Source organism: Crocodylus porosus, unplaced genomic scaffold (assembly GCF_001723895.1).
Source record: "Crocodylus porosus isolate Cpor-Errol unplaced genomic scaffold, CroPor_comp1, whole genome shotgun sequence".
Taxonomy (NCBI): domain Eukaryota; kingdom Metazoa; phylum Chordata; order Crocodylia; family Crocodylidae; genus Crocodylus; species Crocodylus porosus.
The window spans coordinates 4,573,695-4,586,223 of record NW_017728935.1 but is presented as its reverse complement, the minus strand read 5'-3'; the positions used below and the strand labels follow the sequence as shown (position 1 = coordinate 4,586,223).

The window sequence follows — 12,529 nt, the reverse complement described above, 5'->3', positions numbered from 1 at the left end:
GGAAAGGAACAAAGTCCTTGGCAGTGTTTCTTTCTTAACAGGTGCAAGATGCAAGCTGTGCATTTCTAACAATACTCCATTTCTAACATGTTGGTAAGGTTTACTATCTCTCATTGTTTCATCCCCAGCACCAAGCCAAGCCATTAAGCACAGGGAGCCAACCTTTCGTGAAAATAGGCAAAGCATGTTAGAGGATGTGGATATTTTGGCCACCCAAGTTCAGACCCACTGAAGCCCTGATTCTTCAGCTCAGTACCTCAGTACTTCTCCGCTATGAGGCTCCATTAAAATATGGGGTGGGATGATGATTAAATCTGTGTAATTGCAGCATTTATGCTTGCTTATTATTACCAGCCTGCATGGAGCACACATCATCATCACCTCTGGGCTTCTTCATGAGGCCTATGTTGAGAAAATAGTTATTTTAATGATGTAGTGGCTTCTTAACCTGGCTGGGGAAATACCATGTATTTGTGTCCACGAAGGCAGTTTTCCTGAACTGTCTCATAGGAGAACAGCTATTCTGGCGTGGTTTGGTACCCGCCGAAGCGCAGTGGCTTTAAACCCAGTTTATGGAAATGGGAGTCTCCTCCCGTGCTTGCTTTGTAGGCCTTATGGTTGAGGGCAAGTAAAACTTGGGGACCTCCAAACCCCACGCCTCTGGGCCTGGGCTAGCAAGTAGGACACCCGCCAAAGGTTTTGGAAACATCTGAAGCCCCAGGTGCGAGTGGAGGATGTTTGCCGGTAGTAGGGCCGCTTATGGTTCCAGACTCCTGGATTTGGAATCAGTTTTGGCTACTTTGGCTTCGGTTACAAATAAAAAACAAAACAAAAATCTGCCTAAGATCAGCCCTCAGCCCCTGCGGTACAGAAGCTTGTCACAGGGGGAGCATAAGTGGAAAGCGGAGCAGCAGATGAAACTGGTAGCATATGGTGGGGGGCAGAAAGCAGAGCTGCAAAGTGGTTAGAGGAAGTGAATGGGGTGGGCATTTGGTACATCTGCCAAAAAGGTTGGCCCCCACTGTCTTGGGGGATCACTTAGGTGCCAGGGGAGCCCAACGTGAAGCATCTCAGCCCCAGGCCTCCTAGGCACAGAGCACCCACTACTTCAGGGGGAAAGTATAGGTGCTGCGGCTCCGGAAATCAGGCCCTGGCTCTGGAAGGAGACACCGCCGAATAAACCCCGCTGCATGAGAAGCCACTTCAGCATCGCCTGCCATTACATTTCACTCCCGCTTGGCATTGCTAGGTCTTAAATATGAAATTATCATATTGGAAACTCAGAATCACCGTCTTTGCTGAAAAACTATCGTACACTGAAAAAATATGCAACTAAGTATGCAAATAAGTCTTACTTACTTCATATTGTTCAGTTCACTAACTCACCAGTGAGTGAGAACCGGGTCATTAAAGCTGAAGCATTTATTTCGAGGCAAGCAGTCATAGCAGTTATCCTGGTTTTCTCTGATTAAAAAAAATCCCCAATTTTTGGATTTAAAAGTAACCCCAAATCCACATTTTTCAGTGAGTAAAATGAAACCTCACTATATGTGTATGTATATATATATGTGTGCGTGTATGTGTATATACGTGTATGCGTATGTATATAAATCTATATATTAGTGGCGTTTCATTTTACTCAAGGAAAAATGTGGATTTTGGATTACTTTTTTATACCCAAAAATTGGGGATTTTTTAAAATCGGGGTCCCTGGTCATAAGAAAGTGCTGGCTGCACGCCCCAAAATTAGTTAAGGCTCCCTGAGAGTAATTTGGGTTGTGCGTATATGCCGCATCGATCAGCTGCCTCAAGAACGATGGTACATGTTGCACACCTGTACTGTCACTGATTATACATGGTGCAACGATTGAAATCATCGTATAAATCCACTAGTTCTCAACCTACCACCACTGCTCCCGCTTCCACTAAGGCGCCTGCGCAAAACACCCCCCCCCCAAAGGTCTCGACCTGGAGGCGGCAGGGGCCTGGAGCCGTTCCACTCAGGCACTTGACTAGGCACCCGGGCGAGCTCGGGGCCTTCCTCTCATCCGGAAGTGGGCGCACTGCGCATGCTCCTTCCTTTCTAGCGCTCGGGCTTACTGCTCCCGCCACGGTAAGCCTGGGCTCCAGGCGCGTCATCATCCCCCGCTCATCGCCGGCATCCCGCCGCCCCTGGCCCTGCCTCGGCGCTCGGCAGCGACTGGGCGGCCTGCCCCACGGGCCTGCGGGGATATGTCCTGGGGGCGGCCCCGGGGAGGGTGGGGACGGGAGCTAGGCCGCAGTGCGGGGCGGGAGGTTGGGAGGTGTGAACCGCTAGGGGTGGGCTCAGCGGGGGCTGCAAGGAGGACCCTGGGGCCTGTGTTGGGCAGCAGGAGAGGCTGGGAGCGCCTGGGGGAAACTGAGGCTGGGGGTGAGGACCCAACCCCGCATTTGGGGCAGCAGGAGCAAGGCTGCATTGTGCTGGGCCAGGGGGCGACAGGGGCTTCTGCTTCTGGGAGCTGTTTGTTGCCTCTGCACGAAAAGGGTGGAGAGACCTGGACCCCTCTCTCCTTGCCCAGGGGCAGAGCCTGAGCTCTTACTCTGGAGGGCTCCTCTCCCACCACCTTGTTGTGGGCTGGGGGTGGCATTGGTGGCACCAGTTGCCCCGGCTGTGCGGGTGCTTTTCTTGCACATTTCCCACTGAGACTGTCTTCGTTGCTTAGTGACTTTAGGCCCATGGAAACTAAGTACAAACGTGTAACCCTGCGTTGTTTAAAAGTTCCCTTCCTGCCAGCGTGTGTTTAGTGCTGTCTGGGCCCTTTTGACTTAGCAGGATGTCAGGTATCTATCTCTGTTTTATCCTGCCTGAGGTGTGGGGTGTTAATGTTTGCTGCGCTCCTTTGGTTTTCCTGATGCTCAGCTTTAGTGCTATACAGACCCAACAAAAATGCTGTATTGGACTTTTGCTCTCTGTCAGATTGAAAGTGACATTTCAGAGGCTGTCATTTTTTTAAAGAATTGCTTTTTCTAGTATGGTGGGACGGGTGGGTTATGCCAGGAGCACTTCTTGGGAGCTTTTTTCAGGGTTTAATGTTCATGGTGTATATTGCTACAAAAATTACTGTAATTGCTCTAATGCACACCTTTGTTTTGCTGTTCTTTACTACTGATAAAAGCCCTAGGAGTTGTTTTTCTCCATTGGATTACAAAACACAGGTGAACTAAAATGGTCTTTTCTGCCTAGTGCAAGGGCTGGACCTGATGATCTTGCAAGGTCCTGTCCAGCCCCTTACAATCTATGAAAAAAAATGAAGCTTCACCTCTTCTGTCCTCCGTTTTGTTTCTGTGTTAAGCTTGCAGGAGCTGAGAAGAGCCAAATATGTCACCAGAAGCACGTTTCAGACTATCTGACGGTTGTCATAGAACACCATGATTCCAGAGTTGCTCTGTTTTTGTTAGATCTTGATACTGGAGCACTTGAGCATCAGCTCTATAGAAACGTACGTGTATCTTGACAGTGAAGTGCAGTAACGATTCCTTTAACTTTCAGTCTGGTAAAGGTGATAGTAACTTATCAAACAAAACACTATAGGCCCAGTGTAGAATTGAGTGGCTTAAAAACGGACCTTGTTTATAGTAAACTAGCAGTAAAGCATTTATCCTGTTAGAGCAAACTAATCATTGTATTCTCTGCAGATGTTGATGCCCAAAAAGAACAGAATTGCCATCTACGAGCTCCTTTTTAAGGAGGGAGTAATGGTGGCGAAGAAAGACGTCCACATGCCTAAGCACCCAGAGCTGGCTGACAAGAATGTGCCCAATCTTCATGTCATGAAAGCCATGCAGGTACAGGAGTGATGGGTGTAAAGTTTAATACTGAACTGTGGACTAGCACAAAAGTTACAGCTAGCTTACGTGAAGCTTGTGTCATATATTAGTGTAAATGCTGGCACTTCTGGTGTTGAAGAAACGGCCGTTTCGGGGGATTTTTTTCCCCCTTTTTCCAAGTTATAGTGCTTCTGTTAACTTCATCCGTCATGCACAAACTGTTGGAAGTTGCTGTGTTGCTGTGTTGCTTATATATTTGATAGTCCTCTTTCTGAAACGGATTCTTTTTTATCCTTTTCAGTCCATCTTTCATGGAATGTGAGTAGTTAATATGTGGGTGATACTATGGCTTAGCTTGTATAAATACACTTGAACTATTTTAGTGTTCAATTTTGCATTTGTACCCTGTGAGCTACTGCAGTGTTATAGCCTGGTGTTTTTATGCTGGTATTTAATGGAGATGTTAAATGATGGTTGTGATCAAATGCTCCGTAGTCTCCTTTAGATAGTCATTAGCTGCAAAATGACTATTTCTCTTTTAGTCACTGAAATCTCGTGGCTACGTGAAGGAGCAGTTTGCTTGGAGGCATTTCTACTGGTATCTGACCAACGAGGGCATCCAGTACTTGCGTGATTATCTTCATCTGCCCCCTGAGATTGTGCCTGCAACCTTGCGCCGCAGCCGCCCTGAGACTGGCAGACCACGACCCAAAGGTAAGCAGAAATTATGACAACTTCCATGGCATAGCTGGGTGGCTGAGAATTCTGTGGGGTAGAGGGTAGAACAGTGTAATGGACTACAGCTGGCTAGATAGCCTCCTTTCATGGTAGATGCTTAGCTGAACACGCGCTCTGTGACATGGGCCAAAGGGCTGTTGAATGTGTTTAGGAGTAGAGCGATTACATTGCCTCTGTGTTTAATACTGTCCTAACTGCTACTGAAATATTGTATGCAATTCTGGTGTCAACAGTTCAAGAAGGACGTTGGAAAAAATCAAGACTGTTCGGAAAAGAACCATGAGAATGATTCAGGGATTGGCCATATTGCTTTCTTGGGGCGCTTAAGGAGATGAATCAATTTAGCTGATCAGGGGGAAGGTTAGGGAGTGATTTGACTGGTCTAAAGTAGTACCTCTTTGGGCAGTAGGAATTTGCTTGCTCCAAGTCTAACGAGCTGCAGCTTGTTAAATTTTTTGCCAGAAACAAAACCCATGGTCTTCTTAAGTGCGAGGGTGACTTGTGGAACAACTTAACAGTTATTGCAGTGGACATTTTAAAATCAAGATGGGCTGTTTTTTCCCCTGAAGGTACCATGTTCAAAGAGGAAATAATTTAGGGAAGTTGACTGACTTGGTAGAGCGAAGACCATGCTAAACAATGACTGCAGGCTCTTTTGACCTCAAATTTGTTATTTGAACAGTTCTAATAGGTAACTGTGGTGCCAGCTAAAGGCATTTGAGACGAGTCCCTGTCAGAACTGCATCCTTTTCACTTATAGCATTTAATATCCTTTATCTGTCTAGCTTGCACAGTTTTCCAACTTGGCCTCCTTCTCAAAGAGCCACGTAGAGGATAATACTCTTCCTTCAGGTTCAAAGAATGTTATTTTCAGAGTGTGACTTTGTAAAATAAGACAACGGCCAGTTGTTTTCTAAAGTACCTGTTCATGGCTACTCTTAGCAAAGGGGCCCTTAACGATTGTCCATATCATGAAGGATTGGAGGCATAAATACTGTTTCTCTTATTGTTCCTTGGACTTGGGAAGGTAAGCTTCCATTTAGAACACTGTCATCCTCAAAAGTTACAGGTGAAGGTTGTGGAGATGCTAATCATCATAATTTGGGGATGGGACTAGATGATCTGTCTAGGTCCCTTCTGACTCATTGGTTCTATGATCATTCCATATTGTATTAGTTTTCTGCAAGGTTCTACATGCACTAGTCATCCTGTCTTCATTGCTTCATTTAAATAGTCAAAATAAGTTGCTGAAGAGGTAATGTTATTTGGGTACTGATGATTATTAGGCAGAATAATTTTGTCTTGTTAACAGGTTTTCTTGGCTTTAACTTTATTCTCTCAATGGTCCTAGTTTCATGCTCTCACAGATGTGTGTAATATTATCTGTATGCCGTAATTTGCTTATGAGACATTTCCCCCAAACTTGATTCCTCATTTGAGGTCTTGTATTTCTCTCACTGACTCAGCATGTGCTGGGAAGACAGCACTTGTTCTTGGCAAACGATCAGTCTTAAACATCTTGTTGAGCCCGTTGATGCTGCTGTGTTGGCGAACATACAACTTACAAGTTTTGTGGTGTGGAGGACGTTCCATTTTGCACATTGCTTCCCTTCAATATTTTGTGATCAGCAGTGGCCAAAACTTTCGCATCAGCAGCAAAACAAATATGACAAATATGAAGAACTCTACATGCGTGATGCTTCCCCGCCCCCTTCAGTAATGTTATAGAGGCTGCTAATTCAGTTTCTTGTTCTCTTGCTCTTTTTCCAGGACTGCCTTCCTTGATGGCTGCTTTCTTGGCTAGTCCATTGGTAACATGGAGGCTTTACCTGTGCATCTTAAATGAATAGGCAGATTATTAATCACTTTTTACTGATTGCTGTTTTTTCAAGGGATCCTGGTTTTAACTGATTTTTTTTTTTTTTAAAAATCCCCAGTTTTTGGTTTTAAAAACGTAACCCCAAATCCGTATCTTTCCATGATTAAAATGAAACAGCACTATATAGAGAGCTGCATATTAGTGGTGTTTCGTTTAAATCATGGAAAAATGTGGATTTGTGGTTACTCTTTATTTAACCAAAAAATTTGGTGTGTTTTTTTTTTTTTTTTTTTTTTTTTTTTTTAATCTGAGAAAACCAGGATCCCTGGGAATCGGTGCCAAGCAGCATATTTACTCAAACGTAGGGCAGTTGGCTGATGTTGTTTGCTCCTGTCTGACCCTGTCCTTTCAGCTCTCAAGAGGTTTTAACTTGCTCAACAAATTCACACTGCAATGGGGTTTGCTGTTACAGTGGTTCCTGGCTTCCTTTCAGAGGCAAAAGTAGAATTATGCATAGGGATGTTTTCACAGAAGTGTTTTTCAAGCAAACTGGAACTAACAGCATGTACAAAGAAGGTCCTTTGCAGAGGTCATCCATAAATGTAAAATGTGTTTTGGTTCCCACAAACCCCTAAAATATTGTAGTGCATGGGCTTCAAGTACTGGCCTTTGTTCTAATGTGATTCAGTTTTGAAGTATAGTAATTAGTGCCCACTCCTTCCCTTTCTTTTGCGCTTGTTTTCATTGGAGGTCTAAGAATAAACTTCTGGATCACTTCGGTATCTTTTGCATGACATACTGTGCAAAGGTAAATTACCAATCCATTGTAGATGGGATCAAGCAGCACTTTACAGTAGCCCTCAGCTTCTTTGCACCATTGTGCACAAGGTTAAAGGACCCCCTCTATTTTTATAACAGTACGTAATAAGTAAAAATCTTGCATTATATAACACTAGAACAGTTATTAAAACCAAACACAGCTACTTTACTTGCTTGCTTTGTGAGCTGAAAGTACTTGATTCATCTTGTTCACTCTGTTTTCCCTATGATGCACAATAACAAGGGGAGAGCTCTTCTCCCTCCTTAAATTTTGTAAATCTCAAGTTGTCCAGAGGGAATTGAGGCAGGTGTCGCTGTTTGAAATCTAGTCAGCTTAAAAGGCATTTCAAGCTGATGTCTCTTGACTCACTTTACCCGTGTAAGTGAATTCCTTCAAGGCCCTTCAGCACAACTTCAAGATCATGCAAAATCTTCAAGTCACTTAATAGGCATTTTTAGGCTTACATGTCATAGAGCCGCTGCTTTTTTCCCCACAGGAAAAGTGTTGTGACCCCGATGTTCCAGAAAATGTACTAGAGGCAAAGACTTTTTTTTTTGTCTTATTAAATCAGCTGTATAGTTGGGAGAGTTATTGGACAACCTGGGGAAAGACATTTACCCAAACACTTGTCTAGTAACTCACCAAGTGTACAGTTTCTCCAGTTAAAGACATTACAAAAAATCCTTGCCTTTTACAGGAAGAGTAGTGTGCGCCAGTGTGGGTCATCTGGAACTTCTGTCTGTCAGTTGCAGTTTGTTCAGTTCTCTGTTTTGTCTTTGTTTGAGTGTGTTTTATTGTTGGGTCGGTCTGTCTTCCAGGTCTTTTGCCTTCTTAGGTGCTGTGACTCAAGCTGAGTGCATATGTGCAGTACGTTTCTAGTAAAATTTGCTTAAGCTTCCTCTAGGGAGCAGTTGGCTAGTGTCCTTCATTACGGCCACGACATGTAAAATACAGAGTTCTTAAGTACACTGTCCGGCACTTTTTTCTGTCATGGTTTCTTGTTCAGGGCATTAGGTACTTTAGATGTGTTACTTTTGCTCTAGATGGGGTGTTTTTTTTAGATTATTTGCAGCATTTGTAAATGTACATACAATTGGGACGATAGCTTTGCAGGCCAGGGCTTGAATGAAGTCATCCCCAGCTAAGAGTCAGTGTCACAGTGCTCATGATATTCCATTATAATGCGTCTTCCCAAGGGTAGTTTGATCTTCTCAGAGGAGGAAGATGCAGCATAGATCAGGTTTGTAGGGTGCTGCCTTGATCTTATCCATAGGGATGAAACTTCTGTTAAATGGTTAGAATAGTCTGTGTAACCATAAATATTTAGCTTTTTCCATGAAATCTTCCAGAGAGGAGTGATCTATTCAGAAGAGCAGACCAAGGCAGGAAGCTCTGCATCTTGTATTGTGCTTGAACCTGCCAGTTTATGGTAAACCGTTCAACCGCTAGCCCTTCTTCCTGACTTTATCGGTGGAGTGGTAGCACTGGGGCCAGGACCCGTGGGAGACATTCATCTTTGTGCAGCTTGTGTGATAGTGTTTCTCCCAAAGCTTAAAAGGCTGGTATTTCCACAGCTCTACTTTTTCTTCCCTGAAAATATCCTCTAATTTAGCTTAATTGTTCTTTATGTTCACTAACTCCTTTTAGGAGGGGGGGCCACAAAGTTAAGTTATTTTATGTTGCCTGTCCAGAACCACGTGTTTGGAGTTGTGGAGAGTCTGAAGCTTTGGCTTAATTGTGGGCTTGTCAGGATGATAAATACCTGTAATTGGGTGAGGTGTTCTTTGGATCATGGTTGCCAACATCAGTCCTTGTTTGGAACAAGTGTAACAGTTGCCTTGATGACCTGCACAATGTAGTTGAAATCAGTAGTTTAAATCCAGCATTTTCCTCCCAGGTTTTATACTTTAGCTCTTCTTGCATTGGACTAAACCTTTGGTAAACCAATAGTTGCATCTGAATCCTATACTTGCAGAAGGCTTATATTACATCAGGTGTCTTTTTTTGGTTTAGACTCAAATTGTTCTCATGCTAGTGTGTTTTAACAGACCGGCTAGTGTAGCCCTGATGTAGAAGTGTATTTGCCTACCATCTTTAGACAGAGAAGCTGTGAGCGTAGTTCAGTGTACGTAGGATTTGTTGGATTAACAGTACCATTCTGACTTGCAGGTCTGGAGGGTGAGCGTCCTGCTCGTCTTACTCGGGGAGAAGCTGACAGAGATACCTACAGACGCAGTGCCGCTCCACGTAAGTATTCATTGTGTTGGGGTCCGAGTGAGTTAGGCTGAGCTTGTCATGAGTACAGATGCTTTCTGTTCAGTTTTAGTTTCTTTTATGAGGGAGGGAAATGGGGCTTGAATAATCTGACACAAAACACACTGTTCTTGGTGGTGATGGAGCTTTGAAAGCTCAGTTTGCCTGGTGAAGTTGGGTTGTCTAGTTAGCAGATCACTTACTGCTGTAATTGATGTAATGCTTTGTATAACTGTAAGTTACAGACAGATAGCTGATGCTGTAAAGGGTACCAGCATGGGGTTGGGACGTTTGATACTACTAAAGAGAGAACTTCCCAATGACTTTGGCATCATAGTGCAGGGAGTGGATCCTCTGCTTTTGTGGTGGGATTGAACACTCTCCTTCTTCCTTCTCTTCAGTTGGTTCTGACAAAAAGGCTGAGGCTGGTGCTGGAGCAGCGACCGAATTTCAGTTCGTAAGTCTTGACATCTTGAAATGTTTCCTAAGCCAGGGCTTGAGGGAAAGCTTACAGCAGGGCTCCATCTGGAGGAGAGGGCATCCTGAGGGCTACTGCCTCATGTCTGTCACACCACTTATTAAACTGCTGGCATATTTTCTGCTGCAATAATACAGGACGCTTCCTGTTTGCTGCTAGTTGATCCCCTGTTAGGCCAGCCAGTAGTACTGTTGTCAGATTTCTGTATGCTGCCTTTGTCCAGGCTACTACCTGGATAGGAGACCTTCAGGGAACATCCGGGTCCTGTACAAAATGACGCTGGTTGGTCAGTCAGTACAAAGTATGGAGCCCCAGCATAAGTCTTTTAGAGAAGAGTTAAAAAATGAAGCCATGATTCCATGGGATTTAACCTTCCCGTTGCATCCTTGGAAAATCAGGAGCGTTAACCTCAGTGCCCTGACTGCATTACACAGGCTTAAAGCTTTGTGCTTGTGAAGCACTTGGATCTGCTGGTGAAAATTGCTGTTTTGCACTTTTCTGTGGCAGTCTTGCATGTGACTTCCAAGCTAACTCTAGAAAGAGCTGGGTTTAAGATTGAATCTGTCATTCTCTGCGTTAGCAGGCCTTGGACACAACAGGAGTTGTACTTTGACAAATGGTAGTTAGCTTCGTAAAGGGGTTACTGGCTAAGTTAAATCTCCTGAAGGCAGACAAGACTAGTGTTGTTCCCGTATGACTTACATAGCCCAAACATGGGGAAAAGCAATGCATTTGCAGTGTTCTCTGCATTTGGGTTGCCATCACACTTGCTGTTTGGGTTTCTGGTATGACTAGACTTCTAATACTGTCTCTTTCTTTTGCAGAGAGGTGGATTTGGTCGTGGACGTGGTCAGCCTCCTCAGTAGAACTCTTTGGCCATGTTTTTTTTGTGTATAATAAAATAGGTGAAAAAAATCTCACCCTCCTTGCATCCGTGTATCATTTAAAAATATGGAAATTAATGTCCTACTAACAGCAGTAATTTGGACCACTAAAGCTGAGGTTGCAGATTTAACTGGTTTTAAAAAAACAACAGATAATGGAGGGTAGACTTGGTCACAGGAAATGTGTATTTAGCTTCCCAGCATTGCTGGGATAGATTATGATGGCTGCTGTGGGTTTTGGCTGGGGCAGTTTGAGAAGATTCTTCTTGGAGAACAGTAAGGAGGTGTTTGGTGTCATGGAAGTTTGGAACTGCCTCCTGTCTTCTAGGTTTCCATTAAGAGGATGCCTTTTGAGTACCTGCTCAAAGGGGGATCCCTTTTGAATGTGAAGTGGAGGTCTGGCTGTATCTCCAGAATTTTGGCTTGCATTGTGCAATATTGTGATTTGTGAAGCAGCTGGAATACACAGAGCTTGTCTTGTGAAACTGCTGTAACTTCATCTAAGGTTAGAGGACCCAGCTGTTATTGGCTATGGATAAGGGTGTGCTTGTTTGGCTTGGCTTGGCTTGGCTTGCCATACTTCCGAAAGAATCTGTCAGTACAACAAAACATGAAATACTGCATATTTTGGACTTGCTCCTTCAAATAGAAATTGTACAGTTGACACGTTCTTCACTAGTTCAGTTCCTAACGTGAGTCCCCACTTGCAGTAGAGCAGGGGGTCACTACCCTGGATCTCTTGATGCTGCTTAGAAGAAACAGGAGAGATCAAGTTCTCCTAGGTTTTTGTGCCAGATGCAAATAGGCAGGTAGGCACCCATTTCATCAAGGTCATTTGACATGGGCATACAGGATGTTCTCTTACTTATGTAAGGTCAACGTCTCATTGTTATCTAGAAATTGCTGCTCAGCCTCTCTTAAACTCCGACTTGTGAGCTCTGGATTATGTCAGTTCAGCACTACGAACAGCAAATTCTTTGGCAGAGGAAAACTTGCTTGTTTTTATCGAATCAAATACAAATAATGCAATCAATACCATGTTGTGTGTGTTCCTCTGAAGTGTGCTTCAAAATGTGTTTCTACACATTCAACAATAGTAAGCTTCTAAAGTGCAAAGTCAAGCAAAAGGCAACAGCCTCATTTCATAAGGCCAGAGCCGTCATGATAGTGATTTTGCAGATGAAGCAAATAATTGTTTGTTTCTGTTAAACCAGTTTTGAGTTGAACAGTGAGGTTATGGAGGGAACCAACATTCCTGTGTTCTGCTGTGGTTGCTACTTGAGCTCAAGCACCTTTCAAGAGTTTGCGATAAGCAACGTTTAAGGATGTGCTACTGCCTAGATTTAGTCTAACAGTTTGGACAACCTGACTATTGAAGTGAAGCCTGGGCAATATACAGTCACACCGCTAGATGTCATCCTAATGCAGGATTTAGGATAAAATGCTAACCTGGAATGGTTTTATGATAGCATGGATGCTCTAGGGTGGGATAAGCATTCCAAAAGTGTTAAATGTTAACATGAATTTGCACAATGACCCTAATGAAGTGGTATACAACAGATCTAGGTTCACTAGTTAATCTGAATTGCTATGCCTATCATGCTGCTGCATGTGTTAACCAGATGGGTATATACCCATGTTTTACTTGAATTTAAGTAGGTAGAGTTGTATTTTGATTTTTTTTTTTTTTTTTTTTTGCCTGTTCATGTGTGGTCTGGTTCATTAATAAA

The 12,529-nt window shown here is 43.7% G+C and overlaps 1 protein-coding gene across 1 annotated transcript; it reads left to right on the top strand.

Moving 5' to 3' along the window:
* The first annotated feature begins 3,647 nt into the window (after window positions 1-3,647).
* LOC109317815 (40S ribosomal protein S10) lies at window positions 3,648-10,835 on the top strand. Its single transcript, XM_019546725.1, has 5 exons — window positions 3,648-3,825; window positions 4,350-4,521; window positions 9,354-9,431; window positions 9,839-9,894; window positions 10,740-10,835. Exons 1-5 carry the CDS (start codon window positions 3,676-3,678, stop codon window positions 10,779-10,781), a joined length of 498 nt encoding a protein of 165 aa, XP_019402270.1. The 5' UTR covers window positions 3,648-3,675; the 3' UTR covers window positions 10,782-10,835.
* Window positions 10,836-12,529: the final 1,694 nt, after the last annotated feature.

Coding starts and splice junctions, on each gene's coding strand:
- LOC109317815 (XM_019546725.1), top strand. CDS start 3,676: ATGTTGATGCCCAAAAAGAACAGAATTGCCATCTACGAGCTCCTTTTT. Junction 4,522..9,353: donor TGGCAGACCACGACCCAAAG/GTAAGCAGAAAT, acceptor TCTGACTTGCAG/GTCTGGAGGGTGAGCGTCCT. Junction 9,895..10,739: donor CAGCGACCGAATTTCAGTTC/GTAAGTCTTGAC, acceptor TTTCTTTTGCAG/AGAGGTGGATTTGGTCGTGG.